The sequence below is a fragment of the Fundulus heteroclitus genome, chromosome 12 (genome assembly GCF_011125445.2).
Source record: "Fundulus heteroclitus isolate FHET01 chromosome 12, MU-UCD_Fhet_4.1, whole genome shotgun sequence".
Classification (NCBI taxonomy): Eukaryota; Metazoa; Chordata; class Actinopteri; order Cyprinodontiformes; family Fundulidae; genus Fundulus; species Fundulus heteroclitus.
In genome coordinates, this window is record NC_046372.1 from 20,764,303 (window position 1) to 20,788,226 (window position 23,924).

General features: G+C 46.8%; 1 protein-coding gene across 2 annotated transcripts; it reads left to right on the forward strand.

Annotated features, from left to right (window-relative positions):
• The first annotated feature begins 917 nt into the window (after nt 1–917).
• On the forward strand, nt 918–23,887 carry LOC105920951 (phosphatidylinositol 3-kinase regulatory subunit alpha). Of its 2 annotated transcripts, XM_036144767.1 has the most exons (17): nt 918–1,036; nt 3,115–3,589; nt 7,338–7,467; nt 9,076–9,168; nt 9,442–9,513; nt 9,594–9,710; nt 9,901–10,099; nt 10,885–10,967; nt 15,277–15,379; nt 15,453–15,551; nt 17,927–18,107; nt 18,200–18,325; nt 18,414–18,556; nt 20,095–20,271; nt 20,355–20,429; nt 20,551–20,721; nt 22,043–23,884. In XM_036144767.1, exons 2-17 carry the CDS (start codon nt 3,398–3,400, stop codon nt 22,230–22,232), a joined length of 2,151 nt encoding a protein of 716 aa, XP_036000660.1. In that variant the 5' UTR covers nt 918–1,036; nt 3,115–3,397; the 3' UTR covers nt 22,233–23,884. The 2 variants fall into 2 exon arrangements, with proteins under 2 accessions (XP_036000660.1, XP_036000661.1); XM_036144768.1 differs by lacking the exons at nt 918–1,036; nt 3,115–3,589; nt 7,338–7,467; ... (3 more) ...; nt 9,901–10,099; nt 10,885–10,967 and adding an exon at nt 13,089–13,336 and having other exon boundaries at nt 22,043–23,887.
• The last annotated feature ends 37 nt before the right edge of the window (nt 23,888–23,924 follow it).

Below are 23,924 nucleotides of genomic sequence, written 5' to 3' on the forward strand. Positions count from 1 at the left end.
TTTAAATGAGAATCTGTTTCACTATTAATCAGCTGAGATGGGGGTTGAACCCTTTGACCGATTTGACATTTTCCTGCTTAACTGCATGATTTGGTGTTTTTATCACTAAAAATCAGCTGCTGCTGGTTCCCTGTGTGTGTCCGGAGTAAACAGACCGTCTAGTTTCGCGTTAAAAGCCCCTGCGGCGGCATGTGACGTGCAGACGGTTTGTTCTGGAAAATCTGCAGCAGCGTCACGTGGTGCAGGAGTCTCCAGTTTTCCCCTGACACAGAAAACACGCCCACGCAGCACAGGCCGTGGAGCCGAGCTGATGAATGAGGGCAGCACGAACACAGCAACCCCCCACTCCGCCTTTGTCTGACAGCCCTGCACGCTGCATAGAGATCTGGGTTAGCGGATATGACGTAGGGACCCTGCCCCCCGTGTCCAGCTGTAATCCGTCTATAATCCACCCGTGTCTCGTTTCGACGCGACAAATGCAAGATAAACAGTGGAAAATATATATTATATGGGATTATTATTATTACTAGGGCTAACATTTAAGTTAACGCGCAGTTTGATCGTGGTCCTGAGTTTTTTTCCAGCATAAACTCTCCCTTGTGTGCTTTTATTTTGAAGTTCCCGACAGAACCGTTTGGTTCTGCTCGAGTCTCTGAAGGCAAAATTAATGATCGAATGAGGCTTCATGTTAAATCTGTGATCTAATTCTACCCTTCAACCACTGGACAACAGGTTTCCTGTCAGAAAACAGCCATATTTAAAAGATTTAACGGTGCGATCCGTCTGGCTGCTTTTATGTTGAAAGTCTCCACCGGAAGAAGGTGCGCGCCACGGAGCTTGACGTGAGTCTGTGCTGCCGAGAACCTGCCTGGACGAGGTCCCCGTCCGATCTGCTAGCGACTCCATCCTGAGGATATTCGCTAAACTACCGAACCAGTTCGGTTCTGGAGAACCAGTGGAGCTACTATCCGTCATGGTGTTCTGGGTTCTGTCTGCTGGAGGCTTCTGTTGGTGAAAAAAGTTATCAAATTAACGGGTAAGAGCCGTTTTTCTCTTAGCTAGCCCGGTTTAGCCTGCTGGTTTCCTGTTTCCTGGAGCGGTTCTGGTCGGGCTCCTGTTTCTGCCGAACTGCGCTGGTTCTGCTGCATCATGCAGCAGCTTCTGCTTTCAGATCGGCTGTAGGATCATTCCGCCGTGCATAAAAACAAAAAGTTCAGAAAATTTGCCTCAGATCCCCGTAAAGTGCCTTTAAATACCGCCTGCTTTGCTTTTCTTTGGGTCATCACAGCAGATTCGGTCCAAACCAAATATATACATTTTTTTTTTTACCATTAAAACGTTTTAATTAAGAAATTAACTGTAATGCTGCTTTTACACGGCCTTTAGTGTCTATATCTTCTCACATTTGTCTGTAAACGTGGCTCTGTTGCGTTAGTCAGGGCTTCCAGGTCGCCTGTCTAAAAAAAAAAAAAAAGCAACTAATTTACACAAAAGCGCCTCTTAATATTAGTCTAAGAAATATAATCTTTTTGTTCCTTTTTATGAATACATTTAAACCAATATTCATAATGTTTTGGAAATGTTAACACCTTAAAAGTCTAACTTACAATTTTTAATTATTAGTAGTGAAATTATTAGAAATATTACAAAACAGAAGAAATTAGATTTGTTTTTATTGAAGTATTTGTTTCCCAAATTTTATTTTAAGTACAGGAATGTCTAACATAAAGAACATGAGATTTTTAAGGGATTTCAAATCGAACTGATCAAAATAATATTAAAATGGGAAATTAATGAATTAATTTAAATAGGTGTTTTGTATTGGAGTCGCTGGCTCCAGTAATAGATGGATCTATTTACACCAACAGGTGAAGTTGTGGAAAAATAAAAATTAAAAATGTCCAAGTGTTAAATACTCTGGTACAGGATTTTCTAGTTCTTTGTAGATAATACAGACCTGATTGTTGCATAAATCAACAGAATTAAATATTTAGATTTGTTTCAATGTTTTTTGCTTCTTTTCAAGTTCTTTTCAAATAAAGGCCAATTATTATTATTATTATTATTATTATTGTTATTGTTATTTTCTGAATTTCTTCTGTGGTTGTAATTCATGAAATGTTTGAAATAAAGTCTTGAACATTGTAGTTACAGAAAAAGTTACGCATTTTATTATAAAAGTAAATCACAAGAAGCTTAGTCAGGGTCAGCTGGTCTCCTGCTGCTAAATAAAACCGGACAGGAACTGAAAGAGGAAAACCTCAAGAATATATTCCTGATGTAGTTTAAGTATTTTATTTAGAACTTAAAGAATCAAAATCAATAATTATTTATACATGACAGAACAAATATAAAACGGCAGAATTTTACATTAAGTTTCAGGTAAATTAACTGTAAAAATAATTTTTCTAGCATATTTTATTAAACAGATACTTTAATTTTTCTGAATTTCCTGTTTTAGAACATAAGCACTCCCATTTCCAGCGGTAAAGCGTTTTAATCCCTTATTCTTTTAAATATCTAGTTTAAATGTGATAAATAGTTTTAATTTTTTCAGCTGAATGTTTCTGTAAAGTTCTCTTTAACTGTATCGTCTCCACTGATTTAATGAGACCTCTCAGAGTTTCCTCTAAATAAATTAGCAGCAGTTCCTCTAAAACAACGATTTAGTGGTAAAAGTAGCGCCGATATGTTCTGTCTTGACTCAGCAAGGAGGATGACTTATTAAAAAAAACTTCCCAGTCAGCCAGCCGAGCTTTTAAAACGGTCCGTTTGGATCAGAACCAGACGCTGTGGTGTCTAAAAAAATAAAGGAGAACAAAGCGGCTCATTGGGTTTTCATGAGTCACATTTATTAATTTATTAACTGTTTTACGTTTGTTGGGCGATCCAAAGATGAGTGGACGCGTTTGATCGCTTATTGCTGCAGCTGACGGCGTCCTGGGGAAGCCCCCCCCCCGCCCCGCATGAGCCTACGGCTGCAGAAGCGCTGCGTGTAGCGACAGGAAACCGTTTCTCTGATATCAGACATGAACGTAGAGCGTCTCTGATCAGCAGGCCGGAGAAGCCAGCAGCCTCCCCCGCTCAGCCCTAACATCTGCTCTCCTCGCTCAGGTCCGGCCGAGGGCTCCACAGATGTGGCCCCTACCTGCACTGGGTCTGCGCTTCATGAAGGACGCCGCCGCCGCTGTGACCGAGCGCCTGTGGGTCGGCCTGGAGGGATGACAAGACGTTAGCAGACATGGAGACAGGAGAGACGCGCCGCCAGCCGGAAACGCCACATCTGCACAGCGCTCTGCTTTAGACCCCCTCAGGAACACGGCCGCTATTTTTCTAAGATTTTCTACCCAGAGCTGATTTTTGATAGAAACCCGAAGCCATACTGGAGCAGATCAGGATGGGCTCAGAGGGCTTTCAGTACCGCGCGCTCTACGACTACAAGAAGGAGAGGGAGGAGGACATCGACCTGCACGTCGGGGACATGCTGCTCGTCACCAAAGGAGCGCTGCTGGCGCTCGGCTGCAGCAACGGAGACGAGGAGCGGCCCGCCGAGATCGGCTGGCTGCCGGGCTTCAACGAGACCACACAGGTACGCCGCCGCTGCGCCTCACCTGCACGGGGTCCTCCCAGGGGGTTCTGGGTAAACGCAGCTGCCGATCCAGGAACCGCTGACAGCCTGAGAACCTTTTTAAAGAACTCTTTGTTGATTTGAGTTCATCAGCAGATTCTGTAAAACAGATTTTTATACGGGAGGCAAAGATTTGAATCAAGCAGAATTATAATCCGCTCCGTTTTCAGCCCTGCATTCAAAATCCTTTTTATTTTCATTTGTTCTTTTAATTTAAACACGAAAACATGAGATGCTCTCTGTAGCCGGGCTTCCTCCAGGTTTTAGAAACCGTGGAGTTTTTTTTTGGTGGTGTGGATGACGTCATTGTCTATTTAGCATATTTCTTCTTACATTTGGGGCCCAGGCTGCAAGAGAGTTTTTGTCAAGTCAACAAAAGTTATTAAAAGTAGTGATTAAATGTGTTTGGAACTAAAAATTACATTTATAAAAAGATTTCTGAATTTTAATTAATATTCTGAATCCACACTACGTAAAACAAACGGATATCAGAGGCCACAGAGTGAACGAGGTGAATGACTGAAGCTGCGTGTGAGTCAAATTCAGGGAATTACTTCAGTGCAATAGTTTCAGAGACTTTAAAAGTTTTTTACGTGTGTTTGTGAGACAACGCTGAGGGTGCAGGAACGCTCATAGCAGCTCTCATTGCTCCAGTGACTCCAGCACAGCGCTGCTTTCATTAAAGCCGCCTTTAAAACAAAAACAGTCGCTAGTTGCTTTTTAAAGGAAAATTGCTAGACGGGTCTGAAAAGTGGCTAAAAATGGCAACAAAGAGCTAAAAGGGCAACACTGGACCGTCCTCACTAGTTTTCCTTCCCTTGGTGCTGCTGCTAGCAACTTTGCAGCCAGACAGGAAGAAGCAGGCGGTGTTAGTTTTTCAAAATAAAGTACGTTTGAACTTTTCATGATACTTAAATTCATTTCAAACTTGGATTATGGTTAATATAAGTGCGCACATATAGGCTGTATATTATATAGGGTAAATATAGGTCATTTACTTTATACTGTTTTAACATGTGTTTAAAAAAAACTTCATTCTGAAGTTGTAGCAGCTTTTATTTTGTCACTGCCGTGCGTCTCGTTCAGTAGAAACCCTGTGTAGTAATAATAATGTTGTATTAATAGAGGAAAGTAAAGAATTACAGATCATTTACTTGTAATTAACTTTTCCTCAGCTAAACTCAGAACCCAAATATTATATTTTATAAACAGTTTGAGCTCATAAACCCAATAAGAAGTTCGTCCCAGTGAAACCTAATGTCCGTTCCTGGTAGAGTCTCCAGTTCTGTAAAGATCTTCTGCCACAAAGTATTTATTTTAGGACCGACCCACAGCTGGCGGTAAAAACTGGTTTCCAGGGAACGCCGCCGCCTCCAGCAGCCGGAGGAACCTGAATGGTGGCTCTGAGGCGGCGTGATAAAACACAGAGAGACGTTTCCACCCATGATCCCCTCCGCTGACCCGTCCTCCAGGTGAAAGGTGCACCTTGGTGTCCCAGTTTAGTTCTGCAGGACGCTGCGGTCCATTTACCTCTGAGGTCAGAACCGGGACGTCAGAGATCCTCTGAGTTTTGGCGTGTCGGTTTCCCTCTTTTCTGACGGTGGAAAAAAAATATGGCCGCTCTGGTTAAATGGGATCCAGCCACCGCGGGTCTCAGAATGCGTCTAAACTCACAGTTGTTGTAAAATCTTTGTCCTTTTTAGGTCGTGCTGAATTATTGAAACATGAAGCGTCAGCATGAAGCGATTCTTCATCACGGGCTTAGCCTCCGTGGCTAGCAGGGCTAAAGCTAGACGGACTAAATGTGACAGAAATAATAGAGAACTGCTGCAAACAGATTATTTTACTCAGTGTGGCTGCAGGCGGCGGCCATCTTGAATTGTCTGCTGTAACTGGGATCAGTCCGGATCAGAACCACCATCTCTGGATCTTTGCTTCTCCCCCCCCCCCACTGTCCTATCATCCTTTAGTCTCTCCTTGTTTTAGCCAATTGAAGAGCTGAATCAAAGCTCTGACCAATCACTGCCGTTCGGACCGACCAGCAGTGATTGGTCAGTTTTTGCAGGCCTGCAGCTCCACAGAGAACGATTTTAACCTCTTTCCTCTGAACACATAATAGTTTTACTACCATCAGGATGGAAGGATGATTTCACCCAGTAGAACAAAACGTGTTTCTGAACATGATTACCGACTAAAGCTTTAAAGACTTATTTGGTTCCTCTCACTTTGGGGAATATCTGGAAATGTGGTGCTGCTCTTACTTGAGCATTTATTTATTTTTTACTTTTATTTTATTCTAATAAGCTCATCATCTGCTGCTTTAGAACTTTAGATCAACTTATTTTTATCTCACTCCTGTAAACTGTGTAGCTCTTTATCTAAAAGTGTTGATTTGTGCAGTCAGAACCAAATCAGCTGCAACTTTCCTGCTTTGGACGTTCTGCTGGGTTTCTGTGGAGAACCGCAGCACAGAGACGTGGATCAGCGCCGGTCCGTGTCGGACCTTTTAATTCAAATATGACATGAGCAGGAAAAAAAGCCGAATCTTTGAATATTTTAGCCTCATTTGTTGACCTGCAACCAGCCTGATGACGTGTTGCTCTGACTGGTTCTGTCATGGCGGCTTGTGCTGCTTTTCTGTGAAAGACAAACCGTGATGCCAAGATGGCTGCCGCGCTGGAGGCCAGAATTATTCACACCCCGGTGGATTACAGTCAGATTATTTTTATTCAACCAAGAAGTTTTTGTTTCTGATATAAAATGAGCTGAAAATCTCTGAAAAGTTAAAAAATGAACAAAAGGAGTAAATAGATGAAAATGATCTGATTTCCCTGCAGCTGCAGCCGCCACCAGCAGGGCGGCGCTGTTGTCTGGTGGTCAGAACGCCAGCAGAACCACCAGTTCAGCGCCTGGTAGTCCGGTACCGTGAGGTCCGACAGGCTCAGTGTCTGGGTGCTGCTTGGAGGAAGAGCGGACCTGATGGTACCGAGGCTACCAGCTGCAGAACCGGACCCTTTAGCTCCACCAGAACCAGGATCAGTGACCAGCAGGGAGCTCAGTTCATTCTCTCTAAATGAAACAGACTGGACTCTCTGGTTCTGATTCTGTTGGGTTTCTGTGACCCGGACGTAAAGCGGTTCTGGTGCTGCTGCCATCAGTTTGTCCTGGTCCTGGTGTCTGGGTGGATAAAGCTCAGCAGTGGGTCAGAACCAGAACTGTCAGGGCATTTGACCCAGAAGCTGACTGTGGGGAACCGAACCGCTGCGGTCGGGTCGGACTCTGTTTCCTCTGCGTTTCTGTGGGTCATTCAGAACCACGGATCGCTTGGTGGTTCTGAGGTGACGGCAGCAGGAGTCCGGTTCTGCGGGGATGAGATCAGCTGAAACCCGACGCCCGGCTGTAAACCCAAACCGCCCCGTCAGCACCGGGCTCGGCGCCGTGGCAGAACCGGGCCGCAGCGGCTTTCCACTTTGCTCCTGGGCTCAAGCAGCTTTAAATGGGCCGTCCAGAACCAGGGAACATTCTGCTCTTTTCTTCTGATGCTCTCATTTTAATGTGCAGGTTCTGGTTCTGCTGACGGGGTCCGATACGTAGAAAGAGAATGAAATGTTTCCACCTGTACATCTGGGTGTTGTTTGGTTGTGGGACGGATCAGAACCTGTGAAGTGGACCGGCCCGGCGCCTCTAACCCCGTCTGTGTCCCCGACAGGAGAAAGGAGACTTCCCCGGGACGTACGTGGAGTTCATCGGCAGGAAGAAGATGTCCCCGCCCACGCCCAAGCCCCGCCCACCCAGACCGCCGTCAGCGGCGTCTGTGAGGACCGACTCGGAGTCGGAGGGTAAGTCGGCTTCACGGGGTCCGTTATCTGGAGCCGCTGGACCGGAACCGCAGAGCTGCTGATGGCTGTAGGTCCTGCGCGTGTCTGAGGAAGCGGCGGTCCTCCGCCTCACAGCTGCTTCCTTCAGCTGCTTCCTGCCGTTCTACTCTCACAAACAACAGTTCAGCCTCGCCTCCCAGAACCGGCTCCATGGTTCCAGGTCCAACTGGACCCGGACCAGACGAGCCGGGTCATTTTTGTCAAACAAAACGATCATCCACATAGTTTCTGCTTCAGTTGCTGATCCAAGCGATTCCCTAAGAACACCAAACATCTGCCGCTTTCACAAGATGAGGCGCAACAACAACAGCAGCTCGTTAGCAGCAGCTCGTTAGCAGCAGCTCGTTAGCAGCAGCTCGTTAGCTAGTTAACCGGTGTAGGTACCAGATCGTCTCGGGCGCTACCCGATGACGTCTATACATGGCAACTCAACTCAAACAAACTACATTACGCCCGCGGTCTCCATTTGTTACAAATCAATTTTATTTTGTTAATTTACGATTATTTTCCTGTAAATTAGTCGAGGCATGAAAACTTTTAACATCATTTTGGAATACTTGTGTGGTAGTCTGACAATTTAATCGGTAATTTTGCAGGATCAAAGTTACAACTTTAGAGAAATTTAATTCCTCCAATGTTTTTTTAAGTTGTGAAGGGAAACTAAACTATAAACTCATTTCATTTTTAATAAAAGTCAGCAGCCAAATTTAATTTTATCATTCATCACTTTAAAATCAATAACGTTCATTCCTCCTTTTTGTACTGATGTTGTTCTTTCTGATCACATGTTTTTTTTATTATTCCAGATGAAATTGTGATGAATTTGATTATTTTTTTATTGTGGTATTTGGTACATTTAAGATATATGCTGGATAAATTAGTCTGGCTAGCCCTTCCATTTTTGTTAACAATATTCTTCCAAACATTGAGCCAATAATATATATATATATATATTTTTTTTTTTGTTTTGTAAAATGCCTTGAATATTTGTTCAAGCTTTTGAGAAAAAAGAAACCGCTAAATTAACTTAATAAAATTGATTCATTACAAATGCAGACCACAGGCTCTATGTAGTTTGTTTGAGTGGCACTGCCATAATGTGATGTCATCAGGAGGCGCAGATTGTCCGTTTACAAACCGCAATCCCGCTCTAGAATAAAACCTACACCCCGCTATAATTACTTTAGTAAGTTGTCCAGACCAATCACAATGTTTTACGTTATTGTGCAAACGTTAAACCGACCATGTATAGTGATGTCATCAGAAGGAACACAGAACTGGGCTTCCAGAACCAGGCTTGCAGGCACCGCTCCACAGAAGCCCTCAGGTTTGATGGTCAAGGCTCTCTGTTGGAAAAAAGCATGTGGACCAATAAATGAGAGGCAGAACCGGACCGACCTCCAAAGGGTCCATTTCAACAGTTTTCAGGAACAAACGGCAGAAGTTTGTCTGGAAATATTCGGTTATCGTCGTTTCAGCCGCTGACATTAAGCTGTCGGTCCAGATGTTAACGGTACCAAACGGCGCTGCTCGGGTCCAGTTCTGACTCCTGCTCTGTTTGCTCCTCAGGCTTCGTGCTACCGGACCTCCCTGAGCAGTTCGGACCTCCGGACACAGCCCCGCCTCTCCTCGGCAGACTGATGGAGCTCATAGAAACCAAAGGTAGCGGTCCCGGTCCGATTTCTCCTGATTCTGCCAGAACACGGGCTGTTCAGTGCCGATGGGTTTTATCCTGCTGTGGAAGCTCGTCTCTCTGGTTCTGCTGCTTTTGTTCGCTTTAAACCCGCAAACATCAGCGGAAAGTGTTCAGAACCGCTGAAAGCCCGGCATTACCGGGCCTTTTCTTCAGAACAGTTCAGTTTCTGGATGTTCTGGTTCCGGTTGGAGCAGCTGAGACGTTCCTCTTAACCTCCTGATGTTCTGTTGTTCCTGCAGGATTCGACAGTCCGGTTCTGTACCGCAGCATGAGCGGAGGGGTTCTGGACTCCCGGCAGCTGGCCGACACCGGTGAGCAACCCGAACGCACCCTAAAGTCCCACCGCTATCTCCACCCGCCCCGTGTCACACTGAGGTGCGTTTGTTTTCAGACCTGGAGCAGCTGGACGTGCCGTCTCTGTGTGACGGGGTGGTCCGGTTCCTGCTGGACCTTCCCGGACCCGTCCTGCCCCCCTCACTGCAGGCCGACATGAGCGAAGCGGTCCAAGGTGAGCAGAACCCAGAACCCGGGGTTCTACGCCTCAGTAATCATAAAGCCTTAGAACCTTAGAACAGGGAGCCACTGCAGAGTTCTGGTAGAACCTGGAGCTTTGCTACTCGGCTGGTAAACGGGTCCTGCTGGTTCCCAGGCGGTGACCGGGTCCGGTCCTGCATTAATGTTCTGGTTTCTGTCTGCAGATGTCCAGGACCCGGAGGAGTGTGCTCAGGTGCTGCGGGGCATGGCCGGTTCCCCCGCCTGCCCGCCGCAGCACGGCCTGACGCTGCTCAGCGTGGTCCGCCACCTGGCCCGGCTCTGTCTGCACGGTACCAGGAACCAGCTGAGCCCCGGCGTCCTGGCCCAGAACTTCAGCCCGCTGCTGTTCCGGCAGCCCGCCGGGTCAGTCGTAGAAACGGTCCAGATAAAAACCAGGGTTCCTGCGGATCCTTAAAAAGTCTTAAAAGGCATTGAATTCTGTAATATAAAACTAAGGCCTTAATTGGCATTAAAATGTCTTAAATCAGTCTTTCTTAGGTCTTAAAATTGTTACCAGGTCATAAATAGGATTTTATTTTTGTAATCCTTACCAAACAGTCAAATAATTGATACAATTATATTTTTTTTAAATTTACCGAACGGCTCAATGTAACCATTATTGGTTCCGTCCCGATAGCGGAACCAATAAAAACTGTTGCGGCCGGACCATAGCTGCGAAAAAGAGTTGGCACTGATTTATAGTTTATTTTAGTAGGGAACAAAACAAAGTTTGTGAATTCAGTTCAGTAGTTGTTAAAAATAAGTCTGTAATTTGTGTGTTTTTTAGCTTTCTTCCTATATGGAATGTTTTTCACAATCTTTAACATGTCTACTGAGCCAGAAAGTAATGGTTTATGTTAAAATAAACATTTGGGTAAAGTTGTCGCATCCAGGTTTATCTTGTTTATCGTGAAGTTGGTCTTAACTTTTTATTTCAAGTGGCATTAAAAAGTCTTCAATTTAACTTGCCGTGTGCTGTAGGAACCCTGAAAAACACGCCGTCAGAACCTTTGGAGAACTACTGAACCGGACCTCTTTAAGAGAACTTTTGGTTCAGAGGAAAAAAATCAAAGTGTTGATGAAATTCTTAATAAATCAGACGGACGCGGTGCCGCTGGATCTCACTGACCCTCCGTTGTTCTGCTCAGGTCGGATTCTGCTCTGGATCCCCTGGTCCAGGTTCTGGAGGTTCTGATAACCAGCGAGCTCAACATGAACCAAGCTGCACCAGGTAAGACTGACGGTTCCCGCCGAGTTTGAGTTTGAACGGATCACCAGCTGACGCAGCGCTCTGGCGCTTTTATTTGGTTCTCAACATCTGCTTCCTGATGGATGAGCTCAGTCTTTAAAGTGATCAGCTGCTGGAGTGGGACCGGGTCAGAGGAGGACCGGGTCAGAGGAGGTCCGGTTGGGTTGTGAAGCCCAGCAGCACGGCGCCGTGCAGCAGGAGCAGCGACAGGAAACACTGAGCTGGTTTATTAAAGCAGCTGCTTCCTGGTAACGGAGTCCGTTGTTCACCTGAACAGGTGATGAAGGAAAGCGGGTCCATGATCAGCCGTGGTTCTGCTGTCTTCATCCTGTAGATTATTAACTGGAATAATCTGATCCAGACAAACTCAGGGACAAAACATAATTCATTTGTAAGCTATAAACAGGATCTTTGAATGAAAATTTGCCATTAAAATGCTCAAATTAATAAAATAATAAATCTTTATAGATTTATGAAACTCTGGAAAGTGAAGCCTGGAATTAAGTTATTGCAACTTCAGACTCTGTCGTTGTTGCTGAAGCTTTTTTATTGAAAGAATAATTATTTAGTACTTTTCAAGGATCTTCCTGGTTGCTTGGGTTTAGTTTTGGGTTTGTTTGGTTAGTTCAGCAGAGGCTGAGGTGGTCATGTGACCAACATGTGACCAATATGTGATGTTGGTCACATGTTGGTCACATGACTGAGCTGTTTCTGCCATAGATGTTATATACATAGACGCCTCTAGGACCGGTGCTGGCTATCAGAGCCAACGTGTCAGTGCAGCCGCCATCTTGGATGGGTCTTTGTTGACGCTGCCATCTTTAATGGCTGAAAATGCTGAGTCGTGACAAAGGGAAAAACAGCACAGCTTTCAGTTTCGTTTGGCCTGAGTGCAGTGCTTACCAGAGCAGCCTGTGGCTTTTTATTAGCACATGGCGCCCACCTGTGTAAGGCTCCACCCACAACAGGAAGTCAAAAATAAGATTCAACAGTCTTCCTCGTGCTCTGGTGCTTTTAGTTGTACTGAGGAAGCCGTGTGTCCAACTAGAACAATCAGAACTCTCTAAATCTTTTCCTGATTTTTTGGTTTGCTACAAACAGCAGAGATGTGATTATGATGTCACTCATAAGAAATACATTTTACCTTTTATCTTTAATAAAGAGACAAGTTTGATCGTTTAAATGAATTTCTCTCCTGAGCCTTCTGTACACCAACAACAATCATTTCTTCATATATTTGCTGCGCATGCAGACAGTTATTCCAGGTTGTTCCAGTACCTGCCTGCTACTGGGGCAGAGCCTCAGAACCTTGGAAAAAGAACCGTTCTGCACGGAGAAAACGGTGGTTCTCAATCCTTCAGAACCGCTCATATAATGTCTGGTTCCTGGTGCCGCAGCAATATGGCCAGAGTTCTGGCTCTTAACAAGCCCAGTACCATCTGAGCTCGGTGTCCAGCAGTGCCAGCGGGGCTGCAGCGCCACCTGTTGATCATTCCGCTCACATCGCATTCAATCCACGCCTGCTGCCTGCAGACTGTTGCACCTTAACGTTCCTGCACTGCAAAAACAGAACTAAAAATAAGTCCAATATTCTTGAAATTATTGTATTTGTACTCTATTTGAACAGATAAATATAATTATCTGCCAGTGGAATAAGATTTATGCACTTAAAAAAGGACCAACTCATCTCCGTGGTCTTATTTAAAGTGAATATATCTAATTATCTTATTTTAGGGGTAAAAATACTCCTTCCATAGGCAGACCATCTTATTTACCTGCTCAGATCAAGGACAAATACACTAAATTAAAGAAAATATGACTTATTTTTAGTTCAGTTTTTGCAGTGTTGGGCCTCAGATCGTCGGCCGGTGAAAGGTGTGAGCAGACCTGCAGTCAGGAGGCATGGGGGGGGGGGGTTCTTTCCGCCGCTGGTTCTGAGTCAGCCGGTCAGCTTGAGCAGCAGCTGAACCGGTGACATCATCCATCCTCACAGCCAGAGATGCTGCGGAGGAGGAGAGGGGGCGTTGCCTTGGTGATATCTCTGCTGCTCGTGTGATTGGCCCAGGCCAGCGGTGATGTCACACATCTCCAAGCTGCTCTCCCGAGCTTTGAACTGAAGCAGAGCTGGAGGCGGACGGACGGAGGAGAAGCTGTGAGGCTCTGAGCCGCTGGTCCTGCGGTCGCAGCTTCTCAGCAGCTGGATGTGAGCCGATCAGGCGCCTCATTTCAGCCGAGAGACGCCGGAGACGGGCCAGAGGCCGGCATGGAGCGGGAGGACCGAGGCAGAGCCCAGTCGGAGCCGGTGATGGGACGAGAGAAGGTCCTGTGCTACATTAACATGCAGAGTCCAGGTAGGAGGCCGCTGTGACTCTGAGGCTCGGGTTTAATCTCAGCGGGAGTCGGATGGCAGCAGATCAGCTGTAAAGCTGAGCTCACGCAGGAAGTAGGACGGTTCTGGTAGAAAGGAGGCGCCTCGTCGTCTGCTCCTCCGTTCCCTCTGCTGCGTGTCTTCATGTTCATAAGGCAGAAATATGACAACTTTTTACTGAAAAATCACCATTTATCACCATTCCCTACATAAGACAGCGCTGGCTAAACCTGACCTTTGACCTGTGCCGGTCTTGGATGGAGGGCAGGTCAGCCTGATGATCGTCTCTGATTGGTCGATGCCGTCTGGGCCGGTTCTGCTCTGTGGATGATCGATTTATTACGTTGGCGTATTTATTAAAGTGCAGCATGTCTGAACTATTAAAATATTAACGCTGCTACGCAGTTAAAGGCTCCACCAGATGAAACATCTTTATTCCTAGACCTGGCAAATAAATCTGATTGTTATCTGAAAAGCTTTAAACATTAATTTATTTAAAGTTCAGCTTGAATGTTGACATTTTTGTCCCAGATGTTCAGCTCCAGCCTTTAAAGTAAACTTTTATTTTTAGCAGATAAATCGGGTCTACTTTAATGCTACTTTTGGTGTTTTCCAGTTTCATGTGAACCTGTTTATTTCTGCAATATTTGTCTCAAAGCCGTCTCAGTGCTGCTTCTTAAGGTTAAACGCAGTTTTTCTAGTGGTTTAAAAGATGCTTTTATCACCACAGCCCCACGTTCAGGTATCTATAGCGCTTTAGCGCAGGACATTAACCTTTTTGGTTTGGTTAACGTCCGGTTTAAGGCTTGGTTAACGTCCGGTTTAAGGCTTGAGTAAAGTCTGGTTTAAGGCTTGAGTAAAGTCTGGTTTAAGACTTGGGTAAAGTCTGGTTTAAATCTTGGGTAAAGTCCGGATTAAGGCTTGGGTAAAGTCCGGATTAAGGCTTGGGTAAAGTCCGGATTAAGGCTTGGGTAAAGTCCGGATTAAGGCTCGTTTAAAGTCCGGTTTAAGGCTCGTTTAAAGTCCGGTTTAAGGCTCGGTCAAAGTCCGGTTTAAGGCTCGGTCAAAGTCCGGTTTAAGGCTCGGTCAAAGTCCGGTTTAAGCTTCGGTCAAAGTCCGGTTTAAGCTGCCAGAGATGCAGAACAAGCTGCAGCAGCTCTGAAGTGAGGTTTAAACGATCCACTAAAGCAGACTCATATGTACCTCTGATTCAGGTTTAGAAACTTCATTTTAAGGTTTTCCTTCTTACTGGAAGTAACATCAGTGTGTTAGGGGTCCTGAAGCTAAAGATTAGGGTTATGGTCAGGAGCTCCTCCCCCCAGGAAGCTTCTCCACTGTTGGAACATTAACGTTTTTATTAAAATGTAAAGAAATAAATCATCCTGATTCCATTTTTTTATTATTCACAAACCAACATCAGGTTTAGTTCTGAACCTGCCAGGAGTTCTGGTTTAGTTTAGTGAACCAGACTTTTCCATGCAGCTCTGGTTCTGTCTGGACCAATCACAGTCAATATAAAATAAGAAGCTAGCATCGGTTTTCTGATCCAGCGGTGCAGAAAAGCCCAGAAAGTTCTCTGTTTTAAAGCCAATGAAACTCATGGAGCTCATGCTCTCAGTAGAAGGTTCTGGGCTTTCTGTTCCAGGACCAGAACATCTCGTCTAAAGGCAGGAAGTCCTGACGCTGAGCTTAGTCTGCACACCAACATCCTGTCAGCTGGTGTGAGCTTTAATTTCCAGGAACCGCTGCTGTTTTAGTGGAACCTGTTAAAGGTCTCCTGGTTTTCATGGTGACGTTTAAAACGTTTTTACCTCCTGATCTTCATGTTCTCCTCCATTAAAGATGCAGGTCCTGTGGTGAAGGGGCTTCTGCTCTTCTTCTCCTCCTCAGAGGCTCAACCGTTTCTCTCTCTCTCTCTTTCAGCTTTGCCTCCCAAACCTGCCAAGCCTGCGGCTCCTGCTGCCTTCAGGTACCTGGGCAACGTGTCTCTGCAGGACGCCGAGTGGTACTGGGGGGACATCTCCAGGTAAGACCCCGTCCCTGGGGAGGGGGGGGCAGGAGGAGGCAGCAGGAGGTCACAGCCAGCTTTGTGTCTGCAGGGAGGAGGTCAACGAGAAGCTGAGGGACACGGCCGACGGTACCTTCCTGGTGCGGGACGCCTCCACCAAGATGCACGGAGATTACACGCTGACGCTCAGGTACCGACCCGCAGCGCTGAGGACGCTTTAGAACTAGTGTGGCGCCGGTGCCATTTTTTAGCCCCGATAACGATACCATGTTTAAAATTGATGTTTGTTTGTTATGGCTGAACGGTTTTGGAAAATAATGTAATTGCAATTTTTTTTTTATTTTTTTTTTTTAATATTGCGATTTAATGCGATATTATTATTATTATTATTATTAATTTTTTTTTTTTTTTTTCAGTTTAATTTATCATGTGTTTTAAAATGTATACAAACAACAAATCAATCTGTTTCCTCGCTGTGCAGATTAGTTGCTAAAAGACCCACAGCATCTAAACTCGGAGCAGAAATGATTGCGTTCTGCCTACGATATATTTCAACCAAAATTGCAATTTTGACTTTTCTCTGCATTAACCACAAGCAACAAAAATGGCGTCTAAATAAAGATGTTTGTCAACAAGGACTATTTAAAACAAGAACTTTTAATGTTTCTATTAATCAGAATATTGTTCAAGAGAACAGCTTTTAGTTGATTTGGACATCAATCCTTGTTGAACATAAAGTGCAACCAACAAGCAAGTCTATGTATTAAACTGATTAACCTGTACTTAATGCTGTGTATGATTATATAAACTCTAAAACAAGTAATAAAATTAGATTATCTCTCTGCTGCAACTGTCTTCCCTTCCATGTGGAGGCAAACCCACTTTAAACATTTTACCATCACCTAATGGACGTGTCTAATTCACTAATTGTTACATAGCCAAAAATTGCAGACCTCTGCGATTTGGAAATTGCGTTTTTTGAAATCACGATTATATTGAAAATGCGATTAATTGTTCAGCCCTAGTGTGTATATATCAAGAACTGCATACTACTTAGGGTAATACAACTTTTTATTGCCTACCTGGAATGGGTGACAATAGTTGAATAAACTTTTGCCTCTCAAAGGCCAAAATAGTGCAACATTGGTGAAATTATAACATGTATAATAGTAGTGCAATAGTAAGACAGTAAAATTACATTAACAATTGAATATTCTCTTTTAAACCCTGAGTTTTGGTAACCTGACTCTAGCCAGATGAATTTCGCTCCGCTTAGCTCCGCCTCCCATAGAGAGTGATTTCTTCAACCAATTTTATGGTCTGGCCAATCAGGACGCAGGGCTGGAGTTTCATAGATGTGACGTAGTGGAGAAGCGACCGTGAAAAAAAACAATGGCGGCTCGCATCGAGGAAGCAAGTGTTAACATTGATGCTATTTCTTCCGTGTTGTCTAATCTACCTAATATTGTTTCATTAAAAGAACATCAGAGAACGGCTCTGAAGGCTTTTGTTGGCTGTTCTGTTTTGTTTTTTCCTGCGTCGCTCTCATCAGCGTCACGGGTTAGCTTCGGTGTGAGTGGTTGAAATAGCACGTCGATAAAGATGACAGACAAGTGGCTTATCCAATCATATGCAAGAATTTTTGATAAGGCCCAGCCTTCAAAAAAGGCAATTCCTATGGAGAGATCCCAGATGGATGAGTGGAGCTAGGCGGAGCGAAATTCATTTGGCTAGAGTCAGGTTAGAGTTTTGGCTCTCAAAAACCAAAATAGTGCAACTTTCATTAACTTATATAACATGTATAATAAAAGTCAGGATAGAGAAGGCTGCGTTCAAGTGACATACAAACATCAAAATGGTATCGGTGCCGATTTGTTGGTACTCGCCGATACCGTTACCACCATTTTAGTGCTGGATCGGGGCCCGTCCCATAAAGGTATCGGTGCAGCACTACTTAGAACCGAGTCAGAAACAACGACCCAGTCCAGCTTCATGTGTCATGGTGGCTGTTTGTTGGCCTTCATTCATAGTTTTCAGACTAAAAGACCGTATTCCTCAGTTTTAACTGTGGTGGTCTGGTTCTGATGGGCGGGCGGATCCGTTTTCCTGGGTCACATGACTGTTTCAGGGCAGACTGCGTGTTCTGCTGAACCTTTGGGTGTTTGAACCGAGAGGAGAAGCTCCGCTCTGTGTGGAGCTGCTGATGGAAACCGAGAACATAAGCTGTTGGATCAGAACCAAGGTCCGCTTTTAGTTTTCAGTGAAGCTTCAGAACCCAGAGTCAGGCGCTTCGTCTCTGATGAAGCGGATGTTGAGTTTCAGACGTTTGAAGTCGGTGGCGTTGAAAACGAGAAGCTGCCGGAAGCTTCAGAGCAAGAAAACGCTGAGATGTTTCTGAGAGGCGTGAGCCGGAACCGCGGCGCCTCAGATCTGATAAAACCGCCGCTGCTGACACCGACATCCTGACTGATACCGTCACATGGTGGAAAGTCAAGCTGCTGCTGCTGTGGTCTGAGCTTTGAGCTCAAACTGCTCCTCTCTGAGCTTCTGCTTCTCTGCCCGCAGGAAAGGAGGCAACAACAAGCTCATCAAGATCTTCCACCGTGAGGGGAAGTTCGGCTTCTCCGACCCGCTGACCTTCGGCTCGGTGGTGGAGCTCATCAACCACTACAGACACGAGTCTCTGGCTCAGTACAACCCCAAGCTGGACGTCAAGCTGCTCTACCCGGTCTCCAAGCACCAGCAGGTAGGCCGGACGAGCCGGCGCCGCCCGTCCACTTCCCCCCCAGCGCCGCGCCGCCTCCTCTGATTGGTCGCTTTGTTGTTGTCGTTGTTCAGGATCAGGTGGTGAAGGAGGACAGCGTTGAGGCCGTGGGCAAGAAGCTGCACGAGTACCACCTGCAGTACCAGGAGAAGAACCGCGAGTACGACCGGCTGTACGAGGAGTACACCAGAACCTCCCAGGTCCGACGAGACGGCAGGACGGTACGGGTCAGAGACGGCGGGACGTTAAAACTAAAATCTCCCCCTGTCCCCCCCCCCCCCCCTCCAGGAGATCCAGATGAAGCGGACGGCCATCGAGGCGTTCAACGAGACCATCAAGATCTTCGAGGAGCAGTGCCAGACCCAGGAGCGCTTCAGCAAGGAGTACGTGGAGAAGTTCCGCCGGGAGGGCAACGACAAGGAGATCCAGAGGTAGGCCGTTACCGCGGCAACGCCGGCATGCCGGGTTGCCGTGGCAGCAGAGTCGGCAGGAAGGAAAAGTTAGATCTGCTCGGCCAACCGGAGCGCCGCGTTCAGACTGAGAGGCTTCGTTAGAGAAACCCAGCGGCAGCGTCAGGGTCCGACATGGAACCGTTTATGGTTCTGGTACCGGGCCGCGCAAAAGTATTCACACCCCTAAAACTTCTCACCCGTTATAAAAAGACAGACTTCTGGTTATGTGACAGAGCAACACAAATAAACATCTCACACCCCCTTCTCTCTGGTTCCCCTAAATAAAGTCATTTACCTTCTGAAATCCCCTGATCTGTGTTCAGTCTGACTGCAGCTCTCCTGGTTCTGGACTCAGAGCTTCTCTGAAGAACCCAGGGAACCCAGCAGAGTCAGGGAAGAGGTTCTGGTCCAGTTTACAGCAGGTCAGGTTCTACAGAACCTCCCAGAGTTCTGATAATCATGTGGACCTGGAGAGAGGATGGACCACCTGCAGACCTACCAGGACATGAACGTCCACCTGGACTGACAGGCTGGACCAGGAGAGCATTGATCAGAGAAGCAGGAGGACCATGGTGGCTCTGGAGGAGCTGCAGAGACCCACAGCTCAGGTGTTGGTCCACGAGACAAATATCAGCCGTGGCCTCAACCAGTGTTGTAGTACTCGAGTCCGAGACTCGAACTCGAGTCCGAGTCATTAGCTAAATTTAGAGACTCGTGACTTGACTCGGACTCCTACATTCAGATCATTCTGACTCGGAAATTGAGAAAAAGACTCGACTTTTTTTATATCATTAGGCTATAATTTTAATATGTCATTAGAATATTATTTGGTGTATGATTTTAATATCTAAATTATTAGTGCAATGTGGTGGAGTGTGAATTTTTTTTTTTTAGTTTAAAAACATGTAGGCTATGCTTACTTTAGTGCGGAACATGGACTCAACTTGGATCAATAGTGATTCGACTCGGACTCGACTCGGATTTTTTTTTAATGACTCGGACTTGAACACTGGAGACTCGAACCTGGACTCGGACTCGAGGCATAGTGACTTGACTACAACACTGGCCTCAACAAATGTCACCTTTTATGGAAAAGAAGGTTGATGTAGAAGCAAAGGAACATGTAGAAGGAAGTGGTCTGATGTCAGAGGAGAGCAGAGAACGTTTAAGTTCTACATGTGAGAAGTTCTGGACACGGAGGAGGCAGCATCATGCTGCGGGAAGGAGCTGGACCAGGACTATCCTGGAACCTTCCAGCAGGACAACCACCCTGACCATGCAGCCAGAGATATTATGGGATAGGATGGCCTAGTCAAAGTCCTGCCAGAGCTGGAGATGTTTTAGAGAGGAGCAACTTCAGCTGGAGACGTCTGCAGGTTTTCACATTCAGCCTCGTTAAGCAGAGCGGCGTAGAAAAGTTCTGGGGTGTGAATACTTCACCAGGCGCCGTGCACGTTGGTTCTGGCTCCGCAGCAGAACCGGCTGCGAGGTTCTGACCCGTGTCCCCGTCTCTCCAGGATCATGGAGAACTACGACAAGCTGAAGTCCCGGATCAGCGAGATCGTGGACAGCAAGCGGCACCTGGAGGTGGACCTGAAGAAGCAGGCCGACGACAACCGGGAGATCGACAAGAAGATGAACAGCATCAAGCCCGACCTGATCCAGCTGCGCAAGACCCGGGACCAGTACCTGATGTAGGTCCAGCCCGGCGAGGCGGAGCGGTGCCGGCGGAGCGGGGCGTGCGGGTCTAACGGCGCCGTGTGTGTGTTCTGTGCAGGTGGCTGACCCAGAAAGGAGTCCGGCAGCGCAAACTGAACGAGTGGCTGGGCCTGAAGAACGAAACCACGGAGGAGTGAGTCTGACCGTCAGGACTAGAGCTAACCGGGTCCGGCTGCGGCGGTTCTGGAGGCAGAACCGCCGCAGCCGGACCTCCAGCCGCGTCGATGTGAAACCTGAACCTGTTTGTGTCTCAGCGAGTACAGCATGGTGGAGGATGAGGAGGACCTTCCTCACCACGACGAGCGGCTGTGGCGTCTGGGGAACATCAACCGGAACCAGGCGGAGGCCATGCTGCGCGGCAAGCGGGACGGAACCTTCCTGATCCGGGACAGCAGCAAACCGGGCTGCTACGCCTGCTCCGTGGTGTAAGCTTTTAACTTTTTGCTCTCTCTCTTTATTCTTCATAGTAGGTACACCTGGTCTGACGTTCTGTTAACTGTGACATCATCCAGAGAAGACGGCTCACCCGCTACTACCATCTAATGTAGAACAGATTACTAGATCAAAAGGCCCGTTTACACTACACTTTTTTAACCGAGCCGAGACCAGTCCGAGCTCGGTAACCGAGATAACTCTTGTGTGTAAACGGTCAGCAGACTGAACCAGACCGCGCTAAATGCAGACCAGTTCCCCACCAGGTCTCGGACTGGTTTTTTTTATCCCGGTTCCCTTAGAACGAGGAGCGCATGAGCAGACCGCGTCATGCCCTTACAGTCAGCTGACTGTCAGCGGGTTTCCCGGCGTGTCTGGCTGCACGTCCCGATTCACACTCCATTCAGACAAATTTCAGACATTCATAATAATACTAGCTTCCTTACCGTGCCACACAGTTTCCAGAGATGACTCTGCTTATGAACCTCAGCGTCTGTTGTTGTTTCCTGCGTCTGTAAATCCTTATTAGACGTTCATTTGTCTTATCCACGTCCCAAAAGCCGACTCTATGTCTAACAATAACATCCTGAATATTACGGGTGCCGCCATTTTGATTTGCTCTGTCCCGCCTTCAATCCCAAAGAGCGGTAGTACCGCAGATCGCCACTAGGGGGCGAGGAGCAACCAAGGAACAAATAACCGAGATAACTCTTGTGTGTAAACGGCTGCATTTATCTCAGTTAACTGGACCAAGCTCGGACCGGTCTCGGCATGGCTCGGTTTTTAGGTGTAGTGTAAACGGGCCTAATGTGTGCTTCTGTGCTTTTTTGTTTCTCTTGTTGTGTCTCTGTTCTGTCTTCTGTAACCCCAGTCGGTCGAGGCAGATGACCGTTCATACTGAGCCCGGTTCTGCTGGAGGTTTTTCCTTCCCGTTAATGGGTGGTTTTTCTTCCCACTGTCGCTTCATGCTTGCTCAGTATGAGGGATTGCAGCAAAGCCATGTACAATGCAGATGACTCTTCCTGTGGCTCTACGCTTCTCCAGGAGTGAATGCTGCTTGTCGGGACTTTGATGCAATCAACTGGTTTCCTTATATAGGACATTTTTGACCAATCTGTATAATCTGACCCAATCTGTATAATATGATTGAACTTGACTTTGTAAAGTGCCTTGAGATGACATGTTTCATGATTTGGCGCTATATAAATAAAATTGAATTGAATTGAATTAAGCCCCGCCCCCTGACCCGGCTTACCCGTTAGGGATCGCGGGTCCGTCGGTTCTGAACCTTTTCTCTTCTCGTTCCCAACGCAGGGTGGAAGGCGAGGTGAAGCACTGCGTCATCAACAAGACCAGCACCGGGTTCGGGTTCGCCGAGCCCTACAACCTGTACGGGTCGCTGCGGGAGCTGGTTCTGCACTACCAGCACACCTCGCTGGTCCAGCACAACGACTCGCTCAACGTCACGCTGGCCTTCCCCATCTACAGCCTGCAGCGCCGGTGACCGGGCCGCCCAGAACCGGAACCGCCTTCCCAGCTCAGCGCGTCCAAAGTGTTTTACTGTGAAAGCTTCCACTTCCTGTCTGGATGAAGGAACCAGAACCAGAGACCAGAACCTCTCTCTGCTGGCCGGATCACATGGCAACGTTGGATTTGGTGGTTCTGAGGTTCTCCTCGCCGCAGCGCCTCAAATCGGACCTTTTTACGCAGTTTGGTCCCGGTTCTACAAACAGGATGTTACCAGCCTGTCAGAACCATCAGAGGTTCTGAGAAAATAAATGTAACCAAATCTAATAAAAAAACAAACAGTAAGACTTAAAATGATCAATACACTGCTCCGGTTCTGATCCGGTTCTGTTGTGAGCAGTTACCGGGGCGCATCACTGCTAGAACCAGAACTCCTCCGGTTCCGGGTCTTCATGGGTCTCTGGTTCCTTTACTTAACCTCTGACACATGACGACACCTGCGGTTCCGACCCGAAACGCTTCACCTGACCCGCTTCCCCACGGGTTCCTGTCAGTAGAGGCGAAGCGGGTTCTAAGTCCAAACGTGTCCCATGTGATCCGGCCTGCGGAGAATCCCGGTTCTGATCCGGAAACCTTCCCCTCCGCCTCATGAATCCAGACCAGGACGTGTTGGATCAGCAGAACCTTACAGCTTAGACGATGTCAGACGAGAGGACGGGCCGTCCAGAACTTTAACAGAACACTGTGAGCGCTTCAGAACGAGGTTCTGTGGTCCGGAACCAAAGTGGGAGAAATCAGGGAACCAAGCGGCGGAACCTCTGGAACTCGTGTTCGGACTCTCAGGCCGAGTCCAGAGGATTTTCAGACTTTTCTTTTTCAGAGGAGAACCAGGTACCGAAGCCTCCGGCGGGTCGGCGCCGGCCCGTCAGAACTTCATGTTCCCAGGATGATGGCTGCAGTTCTGCCCCTCTGAGGATTAAACTGTGAACAGAACCAGCAGATCTTCAGCTTAAGGCGTTACATCCCATAATGAGCTGTAGGAACCGGGTCGGCAGCGTGTTCTGGACCGCTGGCCCACGTTTAGTGAGGCGTGGTGCCGCCGCAGGGAAACCCGACCCTCCAGAACTTCCTAACGCCGTCGTTCCGGTTCTTTTTCTGGAGTTCAGTTCACGTCTCCATGATTCCAGCAGGAGAGATCGGGCGGTTCTGTTCTGACCCGATCCGCTCAGCATCTTTTTGTTCCAGGATCAAGTCAAATCTGGCAGCTGTTTTTTTTTTTTTTTTTTTTTTTTTTTAGAGAAAATGAAAAAAAAAATGAAAAAAGAGGACGACGCTGATAATGAAGGTCCACTGGACCGGTCAGAACCAGGCAGAATCTGGACTAATAGCAAAAGATTGACATGAAAAGTCTTGTTTGCGTTTGTTCTTGTATCATGTAGCACCTCTGTCTCATATTTATTCTGTTTATGTCCAATAATCTCCTACATTTCTATTCATGTCTCCTATTTCAGTTTTTCCTTTGAGGCAAACAGAACCAGTGTTGTAACAGATGTTGGACCGGTTCTGGTTGAGTTGATCATTGTTTCAGGACGGTCCTCCTGTCAACGCTGGACTTTCTGTTTCAGAAATTCGCTTTCTTTCCTCCGTTTTCCTCGTTAACGTTCTCACCAATAAAGCAGCAGAACTCTCTGGTCTCTCTGGGTTTTCACTGAGGTTCTGATCAGAGACG